Source organism: Diospyros lotus, chromosome 6 (genome assembly GCF_014633365.1).
Source record: "Diospyros lotus cultivar Yz01 chromosome 6, ASM1463336v1, whole genome shotgun sequence".
NCBI lineage: Eukaryota > Viridiplantae > Streptophyta > Magnoliopsida > Ericales > Ebenaceae > Diospyros > Diospyros lotus.
Window position 1 is genome coordinate 1,026,549 of NC_068343.1, and position 25,731 is coordinate 1,052,279.

A 25,731-nucleotide genomic window follows, 5' to 3' on the forward strand; every position below is an offset into this window, starting at 1 on the left:
TTGACTAACTAATCCCCAATAACACGTGGCACGGATGATGTGATCGTCCGAGAGTGACCGGATAACATCAATCCAAAATGATATTTAGACTATAAGGAGGAAATTATTGAGTTTTTCACGTCACATATAATGTTAGTTTAGATGTTGTGTCAAAATAGAAGTCACATAGAGATCATTCTGGGAGACTTTCTTGACAAAATAATTACTCGGAGATTTTGTTGGGTTTAAAAATGTGTTAAATTTAACTTTGATGTATTTGCTTGTAAATTTGAAGAAATGAATTTCAAGATATATGGATACTTTTATTATGTCTATCAATTTTACTTTCTATAAATAAAAAAATAATTATTTTAATTAAAATATACTTAAAATTTTAGTTTCAGTACATTTTTACAATCAGTGCATTCTTTTTCATAGATAAACTAATTTAAGCATAAAAGATCTCGTGAAATAAATACTCTGAACCCTTAATTGTTTTCTCTTGTAAGTTTTCTGAATATTTAAATCTCAATACGGACACTCATTTATAGTTATAAATTTATTATAAATATATTATTAAAATAAAAAATTATAACTTAAGGTAGTGGTTGTTAATCAAAATATAAGTTGAAAAATTGAAATATGAAAAATATTTAAGCCAAAAATATTTTTCATTATCTTTGTTAAACTTATTTAATGACCTTTAAAAAGAATATATAATTTATTATCTTAAATTATTCAAATAAATTTATTTCTTTTCAATCTTTCCTAATTTAAAATTACAATTTTGATCTTTTACCCACGTTAGGCATTTCTTATCTTGCCTGATACCACACACACCATCTCCAACCCTCACTTCGGCTCTCTGCACACACAATTACACCTTATACATACATAAGATAATTTAACCATTTTTTTCAAATATTACTATAATATCTTTTAATATCATACTTTTATTTATTGAATATTATTATAAATAAATTACAACTTAATAATATTTTATAAAAGACAAGTTTGATTTGTTGCCCGTATCAAGCATTGCTTATGTTGCTCGACAGAAACACAAACATCGACTTAAAACAAATGAACCATCAAAAGAAATAATTGTCAAAATCTTTATATCTTTATGTATATAAAAGTATGATAGTTTGGCAAAGAGGTTTTCTTCCCAAAACTTGTATTAATTACTAAAAGTATTAATTATTGTAAAATTAATAATGAAGTTTCCAAATGTTAATTATGGATTTTTCAATGCATTATTTTGTGTGTATTAAATATTTAGTTAATATACACATAATAAAGTAAGACATTCCGCAAAATAATTTTTTTCCTAAAACTTGCATTAATAATAATTATTTTTATATTTATAAAAGTATGATAGCCTGAAAAAAAATTTCACCCCAAAACTTACATTATTAATTTGCATTTAGTATTTATTGCATTAATAATTTAAAATTTTCAATTATTTTGAAATAATAAGTACTAATTACGTAATAATAAATTTTAAATACATGACTTTTTCAATACATTATTATGTAAATGTTAAATATTTAATTAATCCGTCAATCAATCAAAAATAAATATTATTTATGAGGAATATGAATACATACTTAAAGTATTAATTAAGTCACATAAAATTATACATTAAATAAAATTTTATCTTTATATATATAAAAGTAGAATAGTTTGAAAAAAAAATTCCCCCTAAAACTTACATTAATAATTTGCATTTAGTATTTATTGCATTAATAATTTAAATTTTCTGATTGCTTTGAAATAATAAGTATTAATTACTATAAAATTAATAATATATTTTAAATACATGAGTTTTTCAATGTTAATATAGGTTTTTCAATATATTATTATGTGAATATTAAATATTTAATTAATCTGTATATCAATAAAAAATAAATACTATTTATGAGGAATATGAATAGACACTTAAAATATTAATTAAGTCACAGAAAATTATCAATTAAATAAAATTTTATTTTATATTATATAATAATATATAATAACTATATATATATATAAAAGTAGGATAGTTTGACAAAGAGTTTTTTCCCCCAAAACTTGCATTAATTACTAAAAATATTAATTACTGTAAAATTAATAATGAATTTTCCAACACATGAGTTTTTCAATGCTAATTATAGGTTTTTCAATACATTATTTTGTGTATATTAAATATTTAGTTAATATACACATAATAAAGTAAAATAGTTTGTAAAAGAAATTTTCCCTCAAAAACTTGCATTAATAATAATTAAATTATCTTTATCTTTACATTATTATTATTGTTATTATTATTATAAAAGTAGGATAGTCTGCAAAAAAAAAAAATTCCCCTAAAACTTGTATTAATTATAATTAAATTATTATTACTAAAAGTAGTAGTAATTAATAATAAAATTTTCAATACATGAGTTTTTTAATGCTAATCATGGGTTTTCCAATGCATTATTATGTGTATATTAAATATTTAGTTAGTAAATAATTTGTTGTTGGTACAATTAAATAAATGAATATACATATGCACGTATGTAATTTTTATAATATTTATTTATAAATTAATTTTAAACTCAATTAATATTGTCATCAATTAATTAAAAATATTTATAATATTATTTTTGATTAATTCCTCAATTAATCTCTCAATCAATCAAAAATATATATTATTTTTTAAGAATATGAATAGATAACTTAAACTATTAATTAAGTCATAGAAAATTGTTCATTTGTATAAAATAAAAATAATTTGTATTTAGTACTTATTATTCAAAAGCTATTAGAGACTTCCTATAAAGTATTTTGGAATTTTTCACTATCAATTAAATAAATATTATTAATAAAAAATTTGAATAGACAATTTAAATTATTAATTATGTCATGTATAGATATATAATTTCTCAATAAATTAAAAATAAACATTTTTTTATAAATATCATTAATAAAAATTATTTATAATATTATTTTTTATTAATTCCTCAATTATTAAAAAATAAATATTAATGTATGGATTTTTCAATGTTAATTAAGATTTAACATATCATATTTGCAAGAAAATTAATACATAGTGAAAGAAAAATAAGTCAAAATTCATATTTTCAAAATTTTGTTATCATTGTAAAAATTAAATTTCAATATTAGAAATTAAAAATTTTGAGTAAATTTTTAATTAGCATTGAAAAATCCATACTTTCTCACATTTAGGAGTTTTAATTTATATTTATAAATAAATATGTAATATAATAAATAATTTTACTTTAATAATTAATCAATCACTACTTTTAATTTAATGCAAGAGTAATGCATGAGTTTTTCAATACTAATTAAGATTTAAGATATTATATTTTCAAGACTAATATATGAGTTTTTTAATATTAATTAAAATTTAATTTTTAAATTTATTATGATTATACCTCCTGTACTACGCATGGGTGAGACTAGTTCATATAAGAAATATCATAGTTACTATCCGCAATACTAGTGAACCCATCATTTTGCGTTCTATCAAAATAATACAGGGGATTATATGGGTCATCCGAGCCATCCAACCTAAAAATATTAGAAAAAATGGTAATATGAGATGAGCAATACAATTTGTAAAATGAGTTAAATCAATTCGAATAAATAATTTGAGAAATACATTATCTATCGCGCAATGTCAGACAAGTCTTATTATCGTGGCTACTAACATTACAAATGTAACATGTTATGCTAGATTGAGATGTCATTGCCTTCTCTTTCGATAACTTTAATTGCTTTCATTTCGTTTTAACGACATTCGGATCACATACTACTCGAGTCTTATTGCGACTTTTGCTCTTATTTCTATTTATTTTGATATTTTTGTTGTTGTCAATATCTTTAAACTTAATGTGTAAACATTCAAATTCATATAATAGAAAGGTGTTGCGAGCATTTGTTAAAGATGTATCATTAATCAACAACGAAATCTTGTGTGACAGTAACTCATGTCTAGCCATTAATAATTGACTAAAACCTTCATCAACTGATAAACTAGCCAAATGTTCGTGTACGAGTTCAACATTTGCATTATTTGTCCAGCTCCTTAAAATATATTTCTTTTGTAACAATAATATTTGTTTTTTTTCTTCAAATAATATAGCATGTGTTAGCATGGATAACCGTCAAACTAAAACATTTAACAACTGCATGATATGAAATCATACTCTGAGTAATAAGTCATCTCTCGATACCTATCAAAATTATTCTCTTGCTCAAAATGCTCAACGTTGTACATCTTAGAATTTATAGAGCTTGATCTCTTTGAATAAATGTAGAAGTTAATTTGTTCAACTTCCTTTAAGAACAACACAAATATATGTTTATTATATACTTGTACCATCTGTTGCTCTATCATAATAACTGAGATCAGTCTCGGTTATTTATTAAGATCAATATAGTTGGTAACTAATTTTCATGACATTAATAATTTAACGCTCTATTAAAATGTATGATGAAATTTATTAATGAGTTATTTCTATTAATATACATCTTAAAAAATAAGTGACTGGTCTCAACCGTTTACTGCTTGGTATTTTACATAATGATCAATCAGGCTTTTACTGCTTGGTATCTTACACGTTGATCAATCAGCCTAAATTGATGATCTCTATTATCTATAGTTGTTCAAACTCCTCGGGTGAGATGATATTATTGGGGTGGGGGCGGCGGCGGGGGGAGGGGCGCTGTGATGATTTAATTGGAAGGGGAAGGTGTGTGTGTTTGGGGGGTGGGGATTGGTGACACGTCCGACCAGGAAATCAAGACTCCGTTACATTAAGCATTTCATATATTGATAAAAAAAAAAAAAAAGTATTTCACCCAAACATGTTCTCCGCGTGAGTTGGGCTCTATTGGAATCTTCACTGTCTCGAAGTCTCAAGCAGACTAGTCGTCCTCTCCAAAATTGCAGGTTCGCTCTCTCCGATAAATCCTATTTATGTTCTTCGTGGCTCTTCCTCTTGCCCGGACGAACACCCTCTGCTATCTCTGAAAAGCCCTAGAACTTGGAACCCATTGCAACGATTCTCCGAGGGCTTTTCAAATCATTACAATCCGATCCAGTTAGGGTTTTCTAAATGGAGATCCTGGCCCCAATCCAATTCTCTTCCATCCCGAGACTGCCTCTGTTCTTCTGGATGTTCGTCCTCATATACCTGATCGCATACTTCATCGTCTTCCGGAATTGGAACCCTAAGCTCCGCCCCGAGGCTTCCAGCTGCCTCATCTCGCTCGCTCATGGCACCCCCGCCGTGTTCCTGGCATGGTCCGCCATTGCCTCCGACCCCAACCGCGGCTTCGCCTCCGCCAACACCGATTTCCAGAGCACCGTTCTCGATTACAGCATCGCTTACTTTCTGATGGACCTCTGCCACTACCTTGTCTTCTATCCCAGCGACATCCTATTCATAGGCCACCACTTGGCCACGCTCTTCGTCTTCGTCACTTGCCGGTACTTGGTCTTCCATGGCGCCTACGCGATTCTCGTCCTTCTTGTTCTTGCGGAGTTGACAAGCTTTTGCCAGAACACGTGGACTCTCGCCAGCACCCGGAGAGCCGATGTGCCATTTGCGGCCAAAGCGTATGCCGTCCTGTCCCCTCCGTTTTATGCATTTTACTCTGTTGTTAGAGGCTTAGCTGGGCCGTTATTTATGTATCAGATGATTAAGTTTTATTTGGGTGGTTCTGCAGATGGCGTGATTCCCAGATGGGTTTGGGTTTCCTGGGTTGTTGTAGTTGTAATGGCCATTTCTGTTAGCATACTTTGGATCTCCAATCTCTGGATTGAGTTGTACAGAGAAAGAGCTCGAAAAATTGGGAAAAAAATTGAATAGGGGGATTGTATGGGTTTCCATTCTCTTATTGTTGTATTGATAATTTGATATGGGAAGAATTCATAAAATTATAATTTGTCTTCTCGTTGGACGTTCTGGGTTAGGTTAATGTTGTAATTTGTGTAATTGACTTATAAATTCAGGTGGAAAGTTTATTGACCTTTCAGAACTGTAATTTGTATCATTAGCGTTTTGTAATCTTTTCTCTGGACCTTAAAACTTTTGTTAAAACACAGAAGAGAAAGGCTAGGTCTTGGAATAGGATCATTCATGTTCTATTGAATTGAAAAATTGTTACTTTAAGTTGCTACTAGCTCCCCTAATTGCTTGTCTTAGTTGATCATATGAAGGTCAACAAAACTCTCACTGGCTCAACCACTACCAACCTAATTTCCACCCTTCTCAACCAGTACCAATCTAATTTTGGACTTATGTCTGGTCACTCCGTCCTGCCAAGAAGGGTCTAATTTATAGGTAGGACAATGCTCAATGTTTGGTAGTTGTTTGTTATCTACCTGTGGTGGCAATGTTCGGACTGCCTGTTCGGACTGGTTGGTCCCGGCAAGTGATGGTCAACCTATTGCTCTCATTGTTGTGCCTGGGGCTTGCTTCTATCCCTCATCTGATTCTTTGATGGGATGTACTGGTTTTTCAAAATGCCAACTCGTTGCTGTCACTTTGCAGACAGGTCATACTGGTGGTTTGGGTTTTGTTTAGTCATTCTACCTTATAAGCAAAATGCTTCTATTTCCTAAACTACAACGCATTGTATCAAATCATTCAAAATTTTTAAGATTATGAATGTGTGGACAATGGCCTTCTTTCAGCATTAATTGGGTTTGATAGGATGACAAGATATTTTTGCTTTGGGATATATTCCTTTTGGTGCAGTTCGAGATATTTTTGTGGGAAGGGTTGTAGGTCCGGCAATCAGAAAGCCAACGTCCGGTGGATATGCCACTCGGCCTAGCTTCCTAAAACTCTCTGTTTTCTTAATGGTTTTTTTAGAGGTGGTTTATTCCAAGCATTGCCCTTTTGAGGGAAACAACTGCCATCTTGGTTGTACTTATTTTGTAAATGGAATGTTGATTCTTATTATACTGCCCATTCTAGCTTATGGGTATTGTTACTATTGTATTAGCTGATGAGGCAACAAAAGAATATTCCATTTTAACTGCCTCAATTTCCTCTTTAAATGCTTGTTAGAAATTGACATGCCGAATCAGATTTCTGCGTTATTTACAAAAGAAGCTATGGAGAATGAGCAATGGGCCAATGGGTTATGGGTCGCCAAGACTCTTGCACAGATGCAAGTGCAACGGATTGTTGATAAAATGTCCAGTACAAGCATAAGAACGAAAACATAAAGCTTGGCAGGTTCAGCATTCATGCCATATATGGAGGATAAAGAATTGTTGCAAATTAACCTCCTTAACCATTGCAGTGGCGAGCTTATTGTTTTCCCTCTTATATCCGTTTTCACATTATCATAAAACAAACACCAGGGTAAATACTAGCACACAATCAATACAACGAAGAGGGGGCAGAAAGGGCATGCAAATGCCACAGAAATACTTATTTTGGATGCTTTGGGTAACTAATGAACTCAGCCACTGGGCCCTGGCAAATGTTTTGTGATCATTGTCCTCACTCGCATGTTCCAATCTGCTTCTGCTAAGGCGAGGCGAATCAAGAATAGAAATTGTAGTTCTTGGCTTGGAGTATGATATTCCTTAGCCCTCCAATGGGTGATAAAATCATCAAGAAAAGGCCCAGTATGATGCAAACCTGAACGTTCGTTTAGCTAACTGCTGTCAAGACATATAATAATAATATGAAACGAATAAAAAATAACGACAAACTGTGAGCTTAGCATACCCAGTTAGCACACCAAGATAAGCTCAACTTCTTGGGTTTGTAGATGGCGAGCCACATGATGCAAGGTAGCTGCCCAGAACAGCAATCAGAAATCCATTAAGCTTTAAGCTAATAATTGATCACCGACTCAACTGGGCATTGCAATGGTTCATTGGACAAAAAGAAGCTTACGAAGTATGTGGTTGGGGCGAACGCAAATCCACCAAAAAATCCCAGCAGGCCACCGAAGAAGGGGAAGGTAATGGCGATAAACATGGTTAATCCTGCAACAAACGAAGACATATCATCGAAAATCTGGCTTTGTTCAAGGTTGATGAGTTTGAGTTCAATTCGAAAGTATTTGCTCACCAACGTATATATTGCGGGAGATGAACCGAAGGAGGAAACTGGGTCTGAACTTGAGCTTCTTCACCAGCACGGTTTCTATCATGTCGAACACCGGCATCGCGTAAATCTGGCAACACGAACACAGAAGAGATTGTAGATATCATTGTTCTAGGATCGATTTTGTGTCGATTGTGTTCAATCGTGTCTTTGGGTTTGAAAAGGTGGAACCTGGTAGCTCCCAATGACGTGGATGACGACGAACATGTTGGCAGCGGCGACGAGCCAGACAGGTTTCTCGAGCGAGATGAGAATGTTGTCTTCAACCGTGTTTCCGAACATGCGATAGCCAACGAGAGCAACGGGGAAGTAGCAGAGGGCGACGACGAAGTACGCGATGAGCACGCCTCTCCACATGGGGCCCTTGGAAGGCTTCTCCGGCGTGGAAGGGATGGTGGCCTGGATCTCCAGTACCACATTGTGGCCGGCGTAGGCGAAGGCCACATCTCCCAGGGCTGTGAAGAAGTTGAACACTGTCCCTGCTGTGCTCTTCGCTTTGTACCCATACTCCACGTCTGGCTGCACTCCCTTGTGCACCGAAGCTGTCCATGCGATTGTCGAGTAACTGCGAGGAATCCACGACCATCCAATCAGACCGAAGCAACCTTATTGTCTCTACGAAGCGATGTAAGAGCATTAAAAAAGAAATGTAAGGCTAAGTGGCTGTTGGGTTCAGTTTTAGGGTGCATTTAGATAGAGGTATTTATGTGGATCATAAACCACACGTTCTGAGCTTATTTTTACCTCAAGGACATGACTGCAGCAGCTAAAGAAACGCCAGAGATGGAGTTGAAATTGGGAAGATGAGAGAGCACAAAGTGGACAGAGGCAAAGATCATGATGAAGTAGGTAAGCTTGATGTCTTTGCAAGGTTTATTGCAAACCAACTCATGGAACTTGTGGAGTGATTTCCCCCCGGTCACCATGTACACTATGTTGACACCAACCTCCACAATCAGCTGCTGTGGCACCACTATGTATAAGCCCAGCTTCTCCCCAAATGCATACTGCCCCAGTTCATGGTACCTGTCGAACCGCCTTCCCGGCACCATCTCATGCATCTCAACCATTTGCCACAGTGTGTACAAGGTAATGATCCATGACAGTATCAGTATTGCCACACCAGGTCCCCTGAAGAATTGTAATCAATGAGACTTGGTTAATATTTATATACACAAGGATCTCCTATACACACACACACATACAGAGAAATATGTTGATTTCTTCATTTTTTATCTAAATTTGTCAGGTCGGATTGTTTGTTTGACGATAAGTACCATCCAAGGGCTGCCATGGCATAGGGAAGACTGAGGACTCCGGCTCCAACCATCGCAGTGACGTTGTGGAAAGCAGAATACCACCATTTTGCATTCCTCGACGAAGTGATGGGAAGCCAGTCATCGATTTCCTTCTGCTTGGCTAGCTTCTCGTCGATCTGCAGTCATCGGTATGATGGTTATTCAGTGAATCAGGAACATGAAATGGATGATATAACTAGCTAGCTAGTTTTGTTTTCTTATATGGTAGCAGAGAAAGAGCTAAGTCTTACATTGTTGGTGACCTTCAACGGCCTGTCTGCAGGGGCCTGAGTTCCCATTCCTGTGAAACAGTAGCGCAAGAGCAGGGAGGATATTGAAGCCCAAAATGAAAGGAAAACTAAGATAAACACCAAAATTTGAACTTTGGGAATATCGAAATCTTCAGAATTTAAACAGAAACTGTGGCCTGCTAGAGAACCGTCCTTGTTTTTTCAAGCCATTTTTCGCCGGAAGGCATTCTGTACTAACCAAATGAGACAAGCAAGTCCTCTGGAGCGTCCTGCGTTTGCTATTTTTAAGGGCAACATGGCTCAATTATACTATCATATGTTTAGCTGTCTAAATGCAGGCCGGATTAAACCATTTTTTCACATGATGGCAGCTTCTTGACTTACAGAGCAAGGCATTTAATACTAAATCATTCTTGTTTACATCAAATGGATTATCATAATATGAATGATTACAAATGATGCCGCTAAGAACAAAGGCCCCGGCATTGATTTCACTGTCAAAAGAATTAGTCTTTTGCAGTGAAGTTGAGTATACTCCATTTTTTAAAAAAAATCCTTTTTGGAGTGTTTTATTGTTTGGTTTGCAGAGTCTTGCATTGAAAGCAGATGGGTAGTTGTTCTTGCATTGAAAGGATGGGTAGTTGTGAAACTGGAGAAATCGGACCTTCCTTACGTGTTCTTCCCTTTGAGGTAGGTTATATAATACAAATGAACCTTGAATTTTATATTAAAATATAAAAAGATCATTAAATTTTAATTTATAATTAAAAGATTATTGAACTTTAATTTAGTATACATACAATTCCATAACTATCATCAAATGCTAACTTGACTAATAACATGGATCCATATATAATATTAAAATTTTATGTTATTTAAACTCAATCTGAGATTTAATTTACGAATTGAATTTAATTTGTGAGTGAAATTTAAATGACGCAATAATTTAATATTATATATAGATCTATGTTGTTAATTACGTTAGCATGCAAATTTTGTTAGTCTCTCTTAACAATAATTAATAGTAGTTATTGAATTATATATTAAATTAAAATTTAATAATTTTTTTGCTACAAATTGAACTTAGTGAACTTTTTATATTTTAATATAAAATTTAGTGACCATTTATTTTTATTTAATTGGAAGTTGTTATTGTCCCAAACTTTTCTTGTTTTGCTGCTGTGCTTTAGAATTTTCTTCTTTAGTTTTGCTTTAGAAGCAAGCTGACTTCCTCTTAATTTTATCTGCTTTGATATGTTTACTAAAACATTTTGTATTTATTTTCTCACTAGGATACTCAAAAAAGTAAAATTACTAACTTGAAAAACAAAAGACTAATATTGCCATACGTGTTTATTAACGAGCAACAAAAAAAGATTGCAAGTATCTCAAAATTTAACTCTTTTAGGGGGCGTTTGTTAAAATAAGCAAGATAAGGTGATATCAAGATAAGATTGGGATACTTTCCGGACCAAGATATGGAATGATCAAGATAAGGCCGGGAAGCATTCCAAGATTTCTATCAGACTGTTTGTTAAATTTTTTAGAATCCATTGGTAACTATATTTTTTCTTTCCACGTCTTTGTTAATACATATGATAAGCACCAAGATAAGGGTTTTTTTACTAAAATATCCTTATTACCAAATTTATGATTAAAATAGTATTTTATGATTAATATGAATTGTCAAAAAAATTAAGATTAAAATTAAAAATAATATTTTATTTTCTAAATTCAAGTTCAAAAATAAATTTAAAAAGAGTTGAAAAGTATAAATAATAATTGTTAGGATTACAATAATTCCACCTACATAATTAAAAATAGTCAAAACATATTTTCATAATAGATAATAAAATATAAAATTAAATAAAATAATTTAAAAATTGATGAAATGAATTATATTAGTTAATAATATATATATATAGAGAGAGAAATTTAAATTTTAAAAATTAATGAAATGAATAATGTCATTTAAATTTTAAAAATTATCAAAACATATAATAATTTAAAAATATATTAAATAATATTAATTATAAGAGATAAATAAATAAATTTTTTAATAAATTTAAATCTTTAAAATGCATTAAATGGCATTAACTATCTTACAAGGGGTAGATAAGTAATTGAGGCTTATCTTGAAAGAGCCAGATAAATTTATCCGATGGAGAAGGTCGGATAAATTTATCTTGAAAGGGGGAGATAAAAGGTCACGTGATGCCCTTTTTGAAAATGGCCAAATAAACTTAACAAACACGTTGGAAAGACCAAACATCCGGAATGCTTCCCATATCTGACATTTTCTCATTCTTATCTTAATTAACAAACACCCCCTTAGATGATAATTTTGAAAAATTTATTTCTGTCCAACCGAACAACCTTAAAGATTATGTTGACTGGACATATTTTTCGTTAACCCAAATTTAGAAATCTCAAAAATGACTTGGAATATACTCTCTTTACCTATGTAAAGGTCAAACTCCCATAACTATACCAACAAATTCTTACGAGTCATTCACTACTCATTTACTCTACCATCATCATTAATAAGGTAGAATTCCCGAAAACTTTATCATCACCATTTCAGGAGCAAGTAAATTCACTTCTATTTCAGCAATTAAAGTAGTGTGAAAAGTATGACAGAAAAATTACAAGAGAAGAAGGAAATGCAAGAGTGACAAATATATATATTCACACCATTCAACGTAAAATAGCGGCAAACCCATTAAAAAAACAAGGCCTAGAGCGAACTTTGGTAGTCATTCCGTGGCCAAGACTCCCATTTTCCAAAAACAAGCAATAATATCCAGCAAAATTCTACCGCGATCCTATTTGTTACTTCATAAATCTGATAATGCATTTTGTGGAGGCGATTATGAATGTGATCATCATAATAATCATCATCATCATCATCTTTGTATCTCTGCTCGAGTTTTGATCTCCAGCACATCTTGGCATTGGCATGGATGATCTACTGCTTAAGAGTAGAACTTGTAGGTTTTTGCTTTGATTATAATTTGCCGTAATCCTCCAATAGGGGCCAAAATCATCAGAAGAACACCCAGTACGATGCATATCTGAGATTTGATGAAGGCGATCGGGTTACTCAAGTTTTAAACCACAAAAAAGAGAATTACACAACTGTATGATTAACTTAGGCTTACCCAGTTAGTCCACCAAGACAAGCTGTATTTCCTCGGCTTCTTGATGGCGAGCCACATGATGCAAGGTAGCTGCAGAGCGGAGAGTTAAGAGAGAACAAGCAATTGCGGGTGATATTTCTTCCATGAAAAATTTTACACAATCCCAAGAATGAAAAGATTAGACAGTTGGAGTTGCTTACAAAGTATGTTGTTGGGGCGAACGCAAATCCTCCAAAGAATGATAAAAGTCCACCAAAGAAAGGGAATGTTATGCCGATGAACATTGTCAGTGCTGCAACGAAGGAAACAGATCACAACTTTAGAAACACAATATTGTCTTAAAATAACGGGGGAATTGATTGAAGATCACATTCATCACTTACCCACGTATATGTTTCTTGTAATGAAACGGAGAGCTCTACTGGGCTTGAAATGCATTTTTTTCACCAGAACAGTCTCTATCATGTCGAATACTGGCATTGCATATATCTAAACGAATGAACAGAAACAACGGACAGTTAGGCATTTCAACCAACTGGATAGAACAAAGTTTGGTCCAAACCTGATAGCTTCCAATAACATGAACAACCACGAACAAGTTAGCCATGGCAATGAGCCAGGCCGGTTTCTCCAACGTGATGAGGATATTGTCGTCAACGCTGTTCCCAAACATCCAGTACCCAATTAGAGAAACTGGGAAGTAACACAAGGCCACAATTATGTAGGCAACAATCACTCCCCTCCACATAGGCCCCTTGGAAGGCTTCTCCGGCGTGGAAGGGATTGTGGCTTGAATTTCCAACACCACGTTGTGACCGGCATAGGCGAAAGCCACATCGCCCAGGGCACTAAAAAAGTTGAGAACTTTTCCTGCCGTACTCTTTGCTTTGTACCCATAATCCACATCCTTCACCACGCCCTTGTGGACAGAAGCAGCCCAAGCAATAGTAGAGTAACTGCAATTCATCAAACAGGTTACATTGAACGATAAATTCTTGGAGAAAAGTAGCGGAATGGCGTGGAAGAAGAGGGCAGCTGTACCTCAAAGACATGACGGCTGCAGCCAGAGAGACTCCGGAGATGGAGTTGAAGTTGGGGAGATGGGACAGAACGAAATGGGCAGAGGCGAAGATCATGATGAAGTAGGTGAGCTTGATGTCTTTGCAACTGCTGCACACAACATCGTGGAATTTCTTGAGCGACGTGCCTCCGGTCACCATATAGATGATGTTCACGCCCACTTCAACGATGAGTTGCTGCGGCACCACAATGTACAGGCCCAGCTTCTCGCCGAACGCGTGCTGGCCCAGCTCGTGGTACCTGTCGAAGCGCTTTCCGGGTACCATCTCGTGCATCTCAACCATTTGCCACAGCGTGTAGAGAGTCACAACCCATGATATAATCAACACAGCTACGCCAGGACCCCTGAAACATCAAAGCAGGGCCAACTCAGTTTCCATTGCCATTTCTCTTTTCCGTGGTGAGTTTGAATTTCAAGCGACACCATGGGCAAAGAGAGCATGTCATGTTTAGCCCCGCATCTATGAGATTACGATTGGCTTTTAATGATTGTTATTAACCCTTCTACACTTTTTTACACGTCAGGCAATTATCCAAATCCGAAGGCAACGAAAGCTTAAAATTTTCTCTTCAAACACTTCCAACTCTCGTAACACTGGAACTGCAAAACCCTGGCTTTCCATTGCCTTCCGTTTTCATATGTTAAGAAGGAAGACTAGACAAGAATCATTTTGAGGGTAATGCAAGCACGGCTTACCATCCCAGCTCGGCCATCGCATAAGGGAGGCCGAGGACGCCGGCGCCAACCATGGCGGTGACATTGTGGAAAGCGGAGTACCACCACTTCGCGTTTCTTGAAGATGATATTGGAAGCCAATCGTCGATTGCCTTCTCCTTCTCTGATCTTGTGTCGGCCTGTGTCTGTAACCAACCCACATCACATCATATCAGAAGTGTTCCTCCACCAAACGAATAAAGAAATCAACAAAAGCCCACACTCAATATCATCTTTTACTTTTAGGGTCAACTGTACACGTAAGAATCTGCAAAAAATATAAAAATTCTACCATTGTGCCGGAATAGTGGAACAAGAAGTCTTTACTCCGCCGTATAAGCCACGTGCTTTACAAATAAACAATCCCTGATTCTAAGCTTGATTTCCCCTGTTTCTGAGGGCTAGTGGGTAGTACGTTGGTTATTTAATTATTCGAAATTTCTTTACAGATAGGAGGTATAGGCTTGTTAGGAATCAAAGCTCGATGAGTTTAGTCCACAAATAAAAGTCTAAAACCCACGAACAAAGTTAGCTGCCGTGGAATAAACGTCATCTCGTCACCATAGTTTGTAAAATAATCATAATTATCCTATAAATAGTGTACATATATATGTATATATAAATCTACAAAACTGGGAGCCATATGAACTTTAATTAGATCCCCAATTATCGTTATCGATAATCATGTTTATCCATGAAAAATTAGTGCAATTTATAATGGGTAAAAAGAATTACTCCATTGCCACAGTACTGAGTTTTTGTCTTTTCAGGTTGATTCAGAAAAAGGTAGAAGATGACACCAAAATTTAAAGAAACAAAGCGAGATTCGCATGCCTTTATTCCGCTTAACAGAATCCTTCCCACAATTGTGGAGACTCCTTTCATTACAAAAGGGAAGATCATACAATCCCAAAGCGACAAACAACAAAAGCAGAAGCCGTTGTGGATCTGCTTTTCCTGGAAAATTGAAACACAAGCGGAAGGAAAAGAAAAACAATGATAACATCTAATCTATACATACATACATACATACAGAGAGAGAGAGAGAGAGAGAGAGAGAGAGAGAATTACATTGTTTGAGGCATAGTTCTGATCAGATGGAGAATGAGAAACCATGGCTGCTTCAGTGCAGAGAAGCTTAACACGAGGAGGGGTAGGAGGCAGAAGAGAAGGGGAAGCACCCAGAAACTAAGACGCACGCTGCAGCTGCTGATTTGTGTATATATATAAGGTCTGAGAGAGAGCGGAGAATTTTGAACCAGAGGAAAAGAAGAGATTGAAGGTGACGTCTACGGTTTGACTTATCCAAGCCTGTATTTAATGGGGGTTAGGATAGTTAACTTTGGAAGCCAAAATCACCGACTTGGAGCTCCCAGCTCGCATTAGCTGTACCGCCATTGCCATTCACAACTCTGTTCCCTTTAGAAAATTCAAAGAAACATAACCCCTTTTGCTCATAAACATTAAGTAAATTTAATTTCACTATTAAATGTTCAATATTTTGTTACATTAATGCTAATTTTAGATTCGGTCAAGCATTCAAAATAATAATCGACCAAATCTACAATTATTGATTGACGCCACATAATCTCAACCGTCCATATACAGCGGGACGCAAATATCTTGTAAATTTTAAATAAATTAAATTGATGTTGAATAATATGAATTTAAATATTTTTTATTTTTTTGAATAATTATTTATTAGTGTCGTTATTATCTTAGAGATGGGATTTCTTTTTCCCTTCTAATTGTGAGTTTTGGATTGAAGTAATAATCAGCGCTTTATCTTTCACATGGATTTGAACTTAAAAGTACAGATTTCTTCTAACTCCCTCAAAGGATTCTTAAAAAAGAATAGACATTTATTATATGAACTCTAATCTTAATAAATTATAAAAATATTAAAATAAATATTATCTATAAAAAATTTAATTTTAATAAATCTCAAGATGTTAAGAAGAATCCTAATTATAGTAGATCTTGTAGAACTCTATACTTCTTTATAAATATATGTATTCTCATTCTAAAAAAAAATGCATATCTAATTTTGCTTTCAATTCAATACGGCATTCAAAGTATTTCATGGGAACTGTCATGCACTCTCTGATTGTTGTTTTTCTTACAAAGTCCAAGCAATTTGATGGTTATATTTTCAGTTAACAAATTTATTGTTGTATTCGAACGATAACAATAAATGTTTATTTAATATTAAATATTATTTATTTTATACATAAGTTTGTACTATCTAATTAAATCAAGATTATAATAGCATTTACAAAAGAGATAATGGGCCTGTTTGTTGTAGCTTAAAAGTTGTAATTTTTAGCTTCTAGATTCAAAAAAGTTGGGATGTAGTGTTTGTTTTAACTTATGGAATTCTAATTTATAGTTTCTACTAGCTTTTAGAAGAGGTAGAAGCTGGCTTTTTCAAAGCTGGGATACCCCAACTTTTACAACTTCTGCTTAAATAATTACATTTTTTTGACAATTTTGCCCTTATTTTTAACAAAGAATTACCCTTTTGTCTACGCAATCATGGATTTTTCTTCTCCACCGCCATCTCCATTTTCAGATCTCTTCCTTTCTCTCTCTCTATACTTTAATTAATTTTTTTATAATACTTAAAACTTATATATATGTACTAATTAATTTTTAAATTATCATTCTATAACTATTAAGGGTATTATGGACAATTATACAAAAATAAGTTATTTTACAGTTTATGATATCAAACACCACAACTATTTAACTACAACTTCTAAGAAGTTGCAACAAACAGGTTCACAACTTATTCTAAGTTTTAGAACCTATAATCTAAAAAGCTAGAAGTTATAATTTCTTTAATTAAGCTGCAACAAACGAGGTCAATATAAGCTGAGTGTATAAATTATGCGTATAAATAATATTTCTAATTTAAATATTGCGGTCAATTTTGTGCCTTCATATTTATTTGTTTTGCTTACAAACTGAGTGTTTGCAAGCCCATGATAGGTCAAAGAAGAAGCCCAAAACCTCTTTCGAGTCTTAGAGATAGTCTTTGGATGACGCTTTGAATTATGGCCAGACAATAATGCGTCAATTCATCTCTAAGATTTTTACTTAGAGATAAAAAAACAAACGATTTCAAAAGGTGTGGATATAGAATTATCCTTCGATATAACTTTTTATATAAATTATTTGAATATTTTTTTATTTTTCAATCAAGACTAACTTAAATATTAGACTAGGTGAGAGGAAAACACTTGGATATGAGAGGTTGGACCAAACAAAATATGAATATAAAAAAACTATTTTAGTACGTTATAAAGATAAAATTCTCAAAAATAAAAGCAAAGCAAACCTAACTAAATTATTAAATTATTTATGTACATCATTTATGTATACTTTAGATTATATAAGACACATAAATAACATAAATATCTCTCGCCTTATTGCGTCTCATTGCGCCTTAGAGCATCTCCAACCAATGTTCCATTTCCAACGCCAATTGCAAATTGGCGCAATAACCTTTCCAACGAATACAACAAAATAGTATTGGGCATATTTTTCAATCACTAAATTTGGTGTTGAGTGAATAGTACAACACTAATTTGGTGTTGTACTATTCATCAACACCAAATTTCTTTTTTTTTATTTTATTTTCAATTTTACCTCTCTTTCTATAACTTCAAAATAATTTATTTCCTTTATATCTTTTATCACTTTTATTACATTTGTATATTTTGATTAATAATTAGAAATATAAATTAAATTGTTATAAAAATCATATACTGATGAAAATATTTTATTAAGATCTATAAAATGTGTATAATATTGAATATATTTTAAAATATTTAATATATTTTATAAATAACATGTTAATATAAAATGAACTATTTTTGTTTATGTATATGATTTTTTTATTTTAATAATTACTTAATAGAAAGAAAATATTCTTAATGCAAAAATTTAATAATATTTATTTATAAAATATTCTTTAAAAAATCTCTTTTACACCAATTTGGTGTATGGAGCATGGCCGCAGCCATGCAACCAGCAACCGCACACACACACACACACATAAACCAGCAAACGCGCACACATATATATATATATACACACAGCATGGTCGCAGCCATGGCAGCCGCGGCCATGAAACTTAGCACACACACACATATATATATATACACACACACTCACACACACAAAAGCATGGCCGCGGCCATAAAAACCTCTGCACCGTGCGGTGTAGAGGTTTCAGCAACCCCTGCACTGCGAAGTGCGAGGATTGCTGAAATCCCCACATCTCGTGGTTCGGGAATTTCTGAAACCCTCGTATCGTGAGGTGCGAAGATTGCTGAAATCCCCTCATCTCGCGGTGCGGGGGTTTCTGAAACCCCCACATCATGAGGTGCGGGGGTTGCTGAAACCTCCCCACCGCAAGGTGCGGAGGTTTTCATGGCTGCAACCATGTTTTTGTATGTGTATATATAAATATATGTGTGTGTGCTGGATTTCATGGTCGCAGCTGCCATGACCGCGGCCATGCTGTGTGTGTATATATATATATGTGTGAATGTGTGCGCGCGCGCGCTTGTTGGTTTATGTGTGTGTGTGTGTGCGATTGCTGGTTGCAGGGCCACAGCCATGCACTCTCTCTCTCTCTATATATGTGTGTGTGTGCTGGTTGAATGGCCGCGTATATATATATTTATATGTATGTGTCTATGTGTATATAATACGGGAGAGAAAAAGAGATGCAAGACAATAGTCGGCAATGAGAGAGGTGATCGGAAGAGAGGATTGGTTGTGGGATAAAATAGGTATTTTATAATTTTTAGAAAATTTGATGGGACACGGGCTATGAAGAATAATTTTTCAAGCTGACAATAAATTTTTTTTTTTTATGATCTAAAATGTACATAATGTACTTAATAACATTTTTTTTCATTAAGATGGCGTAGGGACAGCGCACGCGGTTGCGTCATTCAAAAATGTTTGAAAAGTCGTCGTCTGTCGCTTCCGTGAGGCATTTTCCAATTCCTCGTACCCGATTCTTTGCTCCTAAAGCTAAATCCTTGACGATTACGAGTGGAATCGTTTAACTCGTTGGCACGTGGCGTATTGACCGCCGAATGGAGCGTCGTCTTACCCCGCTTGCCTTGTATCCTTCTCAGCAGTTTCGCCACGTGGGCTCCTAAGCTCCACATTGACGTTGACTTGGCACGTGGTCATTTTCATAATTAATGTTTTGGGTAACATTTAATATTAATTTTATCATATATTAATATTTATAGTGAACAATCTTTACGAGAGTTGTTTATTATGAAAGTGAAAATATAATATATTCATATTAAATATTGTAAAATAAAAAAAATTATATCACCATAACATTTTCATTCTTTCTAACCTCACTCTATTGATTGTGGAAAGAAACCCTCTTCAAGTTTTTATATCATAATTTTGTTCGATGCTCACTAAATTAGTTGCGCTTATAATTAAAGATTAATTTTAATAGCATATTAATTAGTTACAACATATTAACTCTTATATTTTGATTTTTTTGTGTGATAATCTAATTTTTTTATTATTTTAATTATACCCTAATTTGTATTTTTGAGTTAATTTAACTCCTTCATGTACTTTGAGGTGAACAAGAATAAAGTGTGATATGTATTTTATTATCTTAATTTACCTCATTTTTTACACATAAAAATATAAAGATTAAATTGATTCAAAAATTTAGATTAAAAAATGTAATCGAAATGACGAAAAATTTGAATTGTCATATAAAAAAATGTCAAATTTAAATTTAAAAGTGTAATCGAAATAACGAAAAAATTGAAAAAAAAAAAACTTGAAAGTATGAAATAAAAATATTAATTTAGCCTATGTATAAACAAGTGTGGAATTTCAAATATTAGAACCATAGCGTATACGTAGGGGCTTTTGATTTTTGGCAGCTGCGTTTGCTTTGCTTGTACCGACGAACTAACACGATTGATGTTTTGGGTGGTAAAATTAGATGGCCGATTAATTGGACCCATACATTAAAGGGATTTCCAATTGAAAATTGCAACAACGACTTGTCATCTGAACAAATGAACGCAAAAGTAGTTCACACCAGGCAGAGGACAACAAGGCAAGGCAAGGCGGGCCACTAGAGTTGGAGCGAAGCTCTTGAAGGCACCCTGAATTCCAATTTCCATAGTGGTGGTGGGGGCCAATTAATTGGAGAGATTGGGGCCTAAGATCGTAGCCATTGGTCCAATTTTTAATTTGTTCTATTGGTCCAATTTAAAATTTGTTGGGTTAGGTGTGCCGATGATGACGGTGATAATTTTTAGCATAATATTAAAAGTTATGATTGATAATAGTATTATCAGTTATATGTCACATTTTCATTAAAAAATATATTAGATGAAAAAAATAATAATACATAATTTTTTTAATTTTCAGTCATAACTTTTAATATTATTGTAATTCTTATGGTAATAATATTTTTAGTGACACTTTATATATTAATATTAATATTAATATGATATAAAATATAATATATTATTATATAAATATCATTAAAAGTTGTAAACAATAAGTGAGTGCTGAAATGACGTTTCTATTTTCAATATCCAACGGGTTTGAAGTTTCAAATCCAGATGGCGAAAGAGATGATGATGATGATGATGGCATTATTGTCACTTTGGGAGGGTTGACATGTAAATCAGTGAGTTTGTTGCTTTAGGATAAAGCATAGCATCCATTGAATCTTTGAAGAATCAGTTCTATTCTACAATAATACATCGGCAAAGTGGTGCTTGTTTTTGCTTTTCAATTCAAAATGGGGGGCTCATATTCCCCCCACCAACGTGCACCTGCGTGCGTTTACACTCTTCAAAATTTTTTACATTTTGGGGCATTTGTTAATTAAAATAAAAGAAAAATAAATAAATAAATAAATATAAAAAGTATTTCAGATATTTAATTTTTTTAACGTATTTATTAAACCATTTCTAAAAAATTTTTACGTGACCTCTTATCTCCTTCTTTCAAGATAAATTTATCTTACAGTTTTCAAATATACCTCAATTACCTATATGTCCCTTGTAGAATAGTTATTGTCATTTAATATATTTTAAAATTTTAAATTTATTAAAAAACTTATTCATTTAAATCTTATAATTAATATTATTTAATATATTTTTAAATTATCATATGTTTTGACAATTTTTAAAATTTAAATAACATTATTTCTTTCACTGATTCTTAAAATTTAAATTTCTCTCTCTCTATATATTTTATTAACTAATATAATTCATTCACCCATTTTTAAATTATTTTATTCAATTTTATTATATTTTATTATCTATTATAAAAATATATTTTGGTCATTTTTAATTATTTAGGTGAAATTATCGTAATTCTAATAATAATTATTTTTACTTTTTAACTATTTTTAAATCTATTTTTGAACATGAATTTAGAAAATAAAATTTTATTTTTATTTTTTTGACAATTCATATTAATCATAAAATACTATTTTAATCATAAATGTGTTGCTGATGTTAACAAATAATTTTGAATGAATTTGGTAATAGAGATATTTTGGTAAAACAAACTCTTATCTAGATACTTATCATATGCATTAACAAATATATATATAAAAAAAATATAAATATTAGTGAATTCCAAAAAATTTAACAAATAGTCCAATAAAAATTTTAGAATATTTCTCAATCTTATCTTAATAATTTCATATCTTAGTTTGAAAAACATTCTAAACTTATTTTGATGCATTTTATTTTACTTATTTTAACAAATGCTCCCTTAGTGGGAAACTGACACAAATAGAATATGAAATAAAAATAAAGAAATAATATTTTTAAAAAATATAGAAAACGAAATTAAGGAAAAAAGTGTAAATAAAAAATATAAGATTATTTTTGTAAATATAATTTTTAATATAAATATTTATAAAAATAGTTTTTAATTTAAAAATAAATATAAATTTCATGACTCATTTAAACTAATTATGAAAATAATTAAAAATTTTAAGTTAGAGTTTTTTCCATCTCTAACCTCTCCATGAACGGAAATGTGTTTTTATTGCTTTTATGTTATTTTTTTTTTAAATTATGAAATGATCTCAAAATATTTTCAAAATATCTAAAAGGTCCAAAAACGTTTAATCTTACAAATCCAAATGTTGTGTCCAAGAAAATAGCCCTAAACCCAAATAAATAGGTTTAAAAACTTATTAGAAAAAGAAATCTATGAAAACAATTTATAGGTGCACGGAGTTATCGGAAGATTGAGTCACCTGAGAGACAATAATAGAATGACCAAGATCAAACGACTGAGATTAAGAGACAACCGATTGACCTCACCCGAGAGCTTTTCTTAAGGCTTTCAAGAGACCTTTTGGGAATTCATGTATTACTCAACCATTATTATTTGGGAGATTATCATAGGTCACTCAAATCCGAAAATCTTTGTGCCAACCACACATTAAACCCTTTCAGGAGACGACAAACTCAAAGAGATTTTATCTCGAAACACAACTCATGTGAGATTGTGAATGACAGAATCAATTATGCATTTGAGATACTCACTTACAAATCTAAGAGAAAGCTCGAGATGCTTGCCAGAGATTATGGATCTCATTCCACTTATTCTCTTTATTCTTATAAACGAAATACTTCTCATCTAGTAAAGATATGCTCACACAACTCTATTTAAATTACTTAATTTTTATATTCTACATTTCAAACGCGAGACTAACTTAAAGATAAGAGAATTTGCAAAGAAAATCACTCGCGTTGCTTGTCAATTTTTTTCTCCATAAGTTTCCTAAAAATTACATCTAATATAACTCTCTCACTATAAATAAATTTATTATTATATTTTACAAAACAACAAGAATGAATGAAAGATACTCTCAAATCAGTTTAACACCAAGCTCAAACAGCAGAACACACTAATAATAAAATATCTATTGAAAATAATAAAAAAATATTCTCAATCAGCCCCAATACTGCAACGTCGTAGTCGTGGAAGAAGATGCTCTGCTCTGTCGAGTCAACACTGCATTCCAAAGTCGCGTTTGGATTCTTTTCTTTTAAAGATGCGTCTGCGTCTGCGTCTGCAAGGAGAGGAGAGGGCTCGCCGTAATTGACCGTAGGCTCTGAAAAAGAAGCCAACTTGATAGGGGGACTTTATGACTCAAATCAGAGGACACCGGCCGCCACGCCATGGGTTTGTCGTCTCTCCGGATGGAAGCTGCTGCCAATCCAATCTATTACAAGACTGCGTAAGGAATCGAAACCGCTTGCAGAAAGAAGAGAATTCTTCCATTGGCGATTTCGCCATGTCGAAGAAAATTTGGTGAAATGAAATCTACGCAAGTACAGTACAGTACAGGTGGATGCATACAGATACAGATGCTAAGTACCCTTCTCCTCCAACCTGCTGCTCTTTCAATTCAAACGGCCTTATCTGAATTCTTTACATTTAATACCCAAATGAGTGTGTATTAAGGTGCAAACCAAACAAAATGTTAATTACTAAAATGGGCCCGTTTTAGGGTTTGTGGCCCAATCAATATTTCATGGGCCTTCCTAACCGAACTTAAGACGTAACTGAAAAGTTGTCCTCCTGTTTAATGCTTCCTATCCATCCACTACAGATATATATATATATTTTTTTTCATGGGTAATAAATATAGTTAACTAATGATAAATATAAAATATATTTACTCTATCTTCATTTTAATATTTAGATAATTTTTTAATTGATTAAATAGTTTAAAATATGATACACTTATTATCAATTAATAAAATTATTTTGATATTTAAAAAAATATAATATATACACTCTATTTATTCTCTGCCCTTCCAGTTTTTGATCTGTATTCTAAATATTGTGACACTCTTTTAAATGGGTGTAAGCACATCACTTAGTCATAAAAATACATGGAATCTTAGTATAGAATACATTTATTATCTTATTGTTGTTGTTGGAAATATAATAATTAAATTTTTAATGCAGGAAAATAAAACTAAGGTAGAGTTAGGTAAGAAAATCGAGATGACCAAGCCCAGAGAAAGTGGGAAGCTATTGCCTGGGCTAGAACTCATATCGTTGTTTGGGGGAGAGCTCGTGCCAAGAGAGAGATCAACAAGCTTAGGTCTCCTAAAGAAGTAATTATAGATTTGAATAAATGGTAGAATGTTGAAGTGGGAGAAAAGTGCAACACTCCCAGGGAGAAATCTTCGTTGTTTGAGAGAGAATAGCTATAAGGCAAAACACCATTAGAAGGCACATGAGGATTCCTCCCACACAAGCTCTCTGATTTTTAAGTCAAACACAGTCACGATGACGAATTAGGTGAAAGTGGTACGGGATAAGAAGCATTCGTCTATTCGGATGAGTAAACAACTTAATAGAGTGCTTAGGTGTTATTATGTGAGGTTAGAAGATGAAAGGTCCAAATATCTAAAGAAGATTCCTTAAATGAAGTGTTGGGAGTGAGTATTTATACCCCTTAAATGTCAATAATGGGATACGTGACACACATGCACAAGGGTTGTATGAAGTTGACTCGGGTTAAGCACATATTAGACTTAGAAAAAAACTCTCAAAGGAATATAAGCCTATTGATTCCTTAGTGAGATGGAATGCTTTGAGGCAGATTACCATTGCATGGGGTAATGGCTGGGTTGTTACTATGTGGAGAATTATTCAACAGAAGATATCTCTTGTTGTCCTCCCCCATAGAGAATTACTCAATTAAGAGAATTAGTGATATACAATAATTTAGGAGAATATCTTTTGTTCGTGAACTGTTCTTAAGGATGTCGTTCATCCGAGAAAAATGTTCTCTGAAAGAACTTCTTCTCTTAGAGAATGACACTTCATATGAGAAAATGACATAAACCCCTTAGAGGTTAGACTACTATACTTACATAAGTATATTGTTCAATGTTGAAAACATACAAGTAAATTTTGGAATCGCTCCTACAGTATTTTTTTTTTTTTCCTTTTGTGTCATAAACAACAGTAACATCAATCAATGCTATTTTTTTTTATATAAAGTTTAAAAATTTTGATAGATTTCCAAACCCACTTGAGTATTAATATAAAAGTCTGCTTTCTTCCATGAAAGCC

At 32.8% G+C, this 25,731-nt stretch overlaps 3 protein-coding genes across 4 annotated transcripts; 1 reads left to right on the forward strand and 2 right to left on the reverse strand.

The window, feature by feature from the left end:
* Nucleotides 1–4,729: 4,729 nt before the first annotated feature.
* Nucleotides 4,730–5,927, forward strand: LOC127804788 (TLC domain-containing protein At5g14285). Of its 2 annotated transcripts, XM_052341807.1 has the most exons (2): nucleotides 4,730–5,590; nucleotides 5,701–5,927. In XM_052341807.1, the coding sequence occupies exons 1-2, from the start codon at nucleotides 5,088–5,090 to the stop codon at nucleotides 5,765–5,767; spliced, it is 570 nt and encodes a 189-aa protein (XP_052197767.1). In that variant the 5' UTR covers nucleotides 4,730–5,087; the 3' UTR covers nucleotides 5,768–5,927. The 2 variants fall into 2 exon arrangements, with proteins under 2 accessions (XP_052197767.1, XP_052197766.1); XM_052341806.1 differs by having other exon boundaries at nucleotides 4,730–5,866.
* Nucleotides 5,928–7,128: 1,201 nt separating this feature from the next.
* Nucleotides 7,129–9,946, reverse strand: LOC127804787 (lysine histidine transporter 1-like). The gene is made up of 8 exons (XM_052341805.1): nucleotides 9,655–9,946; nucleotides 9,383–9,540; nucleotides 8,850–9,236; nucleotides 8,277–8,670; nucleotides 8,070–8,175; nucleotides 7,893–7,984; nucleotides 7,722–7,790; nucleotides 7,129–7,631 (listed from the first exon to the last, which is right to left on the reverse strand). The coding sequence occupies exons 1-8, from the start codon at nucleotides 9,700–9,702 to the stop codon at nucleotides 7,533–7,535; spliced, it is 1,353 nt and encodes a 450-aa protein (XP_052197765.1). The 5' UTR covers nucleotides 9,703–9,946; the 3' UTR covers nucleotides 7,129–7,532.
* A 2,368-nt stretch (nucleotides 9,947–12,314) lies between these two features.
* LOC127804786 (lysine histidine transporter 1-like) lies at nucleotides 12,315–15,827 on the reverse strand. Its single transcript, XM_052341804.1, has 8 exons — nucleotides 15,661–15,827; nucleotides 14,572–14,735; nucleotides 13,836–14,219; nucleotides 13,357–13,750; nucleotides 13,178–13,283; nucleotides 12,995–13,086; nucleotides 12,816–12,884; nucleotides 12,315–12,728 (listed from the first exon to the last, which is right to left on the reverse strand). Exons 1-8 carry the CDS (start codon nucleotides 15,703–15,705, stop codon nucleotides 12,630–12,632), a joined length of 1,353 nt encoding a protein of 450 aa, XP_052197764.1. The 5' UTR covers nucleotides 15,706–15,827; the 3' UTR covers nucleotides 12,315–12,629.
* Nucleotides 15,828–25,731: the final 9,904 nt, after the last annotated feature.

Coding starts and splice junctions, on each gene's coding strand:
- LOC127804788 (XM_052341806.1), top strand. CDS start 5,088: ATGGAGATCCTGGCCCCAATCCAATTCTCTTCCATCCCGAGACTGCCT.
- LOC127804787 (XM_052341805.1), bottom strand. CDS start 9,702: ATGGGAACTCAGGCCCCTGCAGACAGGCCGTTGAAGGTCACCAACAAT. Junction 8,671..8,849: donor GCTGCAGTCATGTCCTTGAG/GTAAAAATAAGC, acceptor GATTCCTCGCAG/TTACTCGACAATCGCATGGA. Junction 7,791..7,892: donor TCGCCCCAACCACATACTTC/GTAAGCTTCTTT, acceptor TGTTCTGGGCAG/CTACCTTGCATCATGTGGCT.
- LOC127804786 (XM_052341804.1), bottom strand. CDS start 15,705: ATGGTTTCTCATTCTCCATCTGATCAGAACTATGCCTCAAACAAT. Junction 14,736..15,660: donor AGAACTATGCCTCAAACAAT/GTAATTCTCTCT, acceptor GGTTGGTTACAG/ACACAGGCCGACACAAGATC. Junction 13,751..13,835: donor GCAGCCGTCATGTCTTTGAG/GTACAGCTGCCC, acceptor GATGAATTGCAG/TTACTCTACTATTGCTTGGG.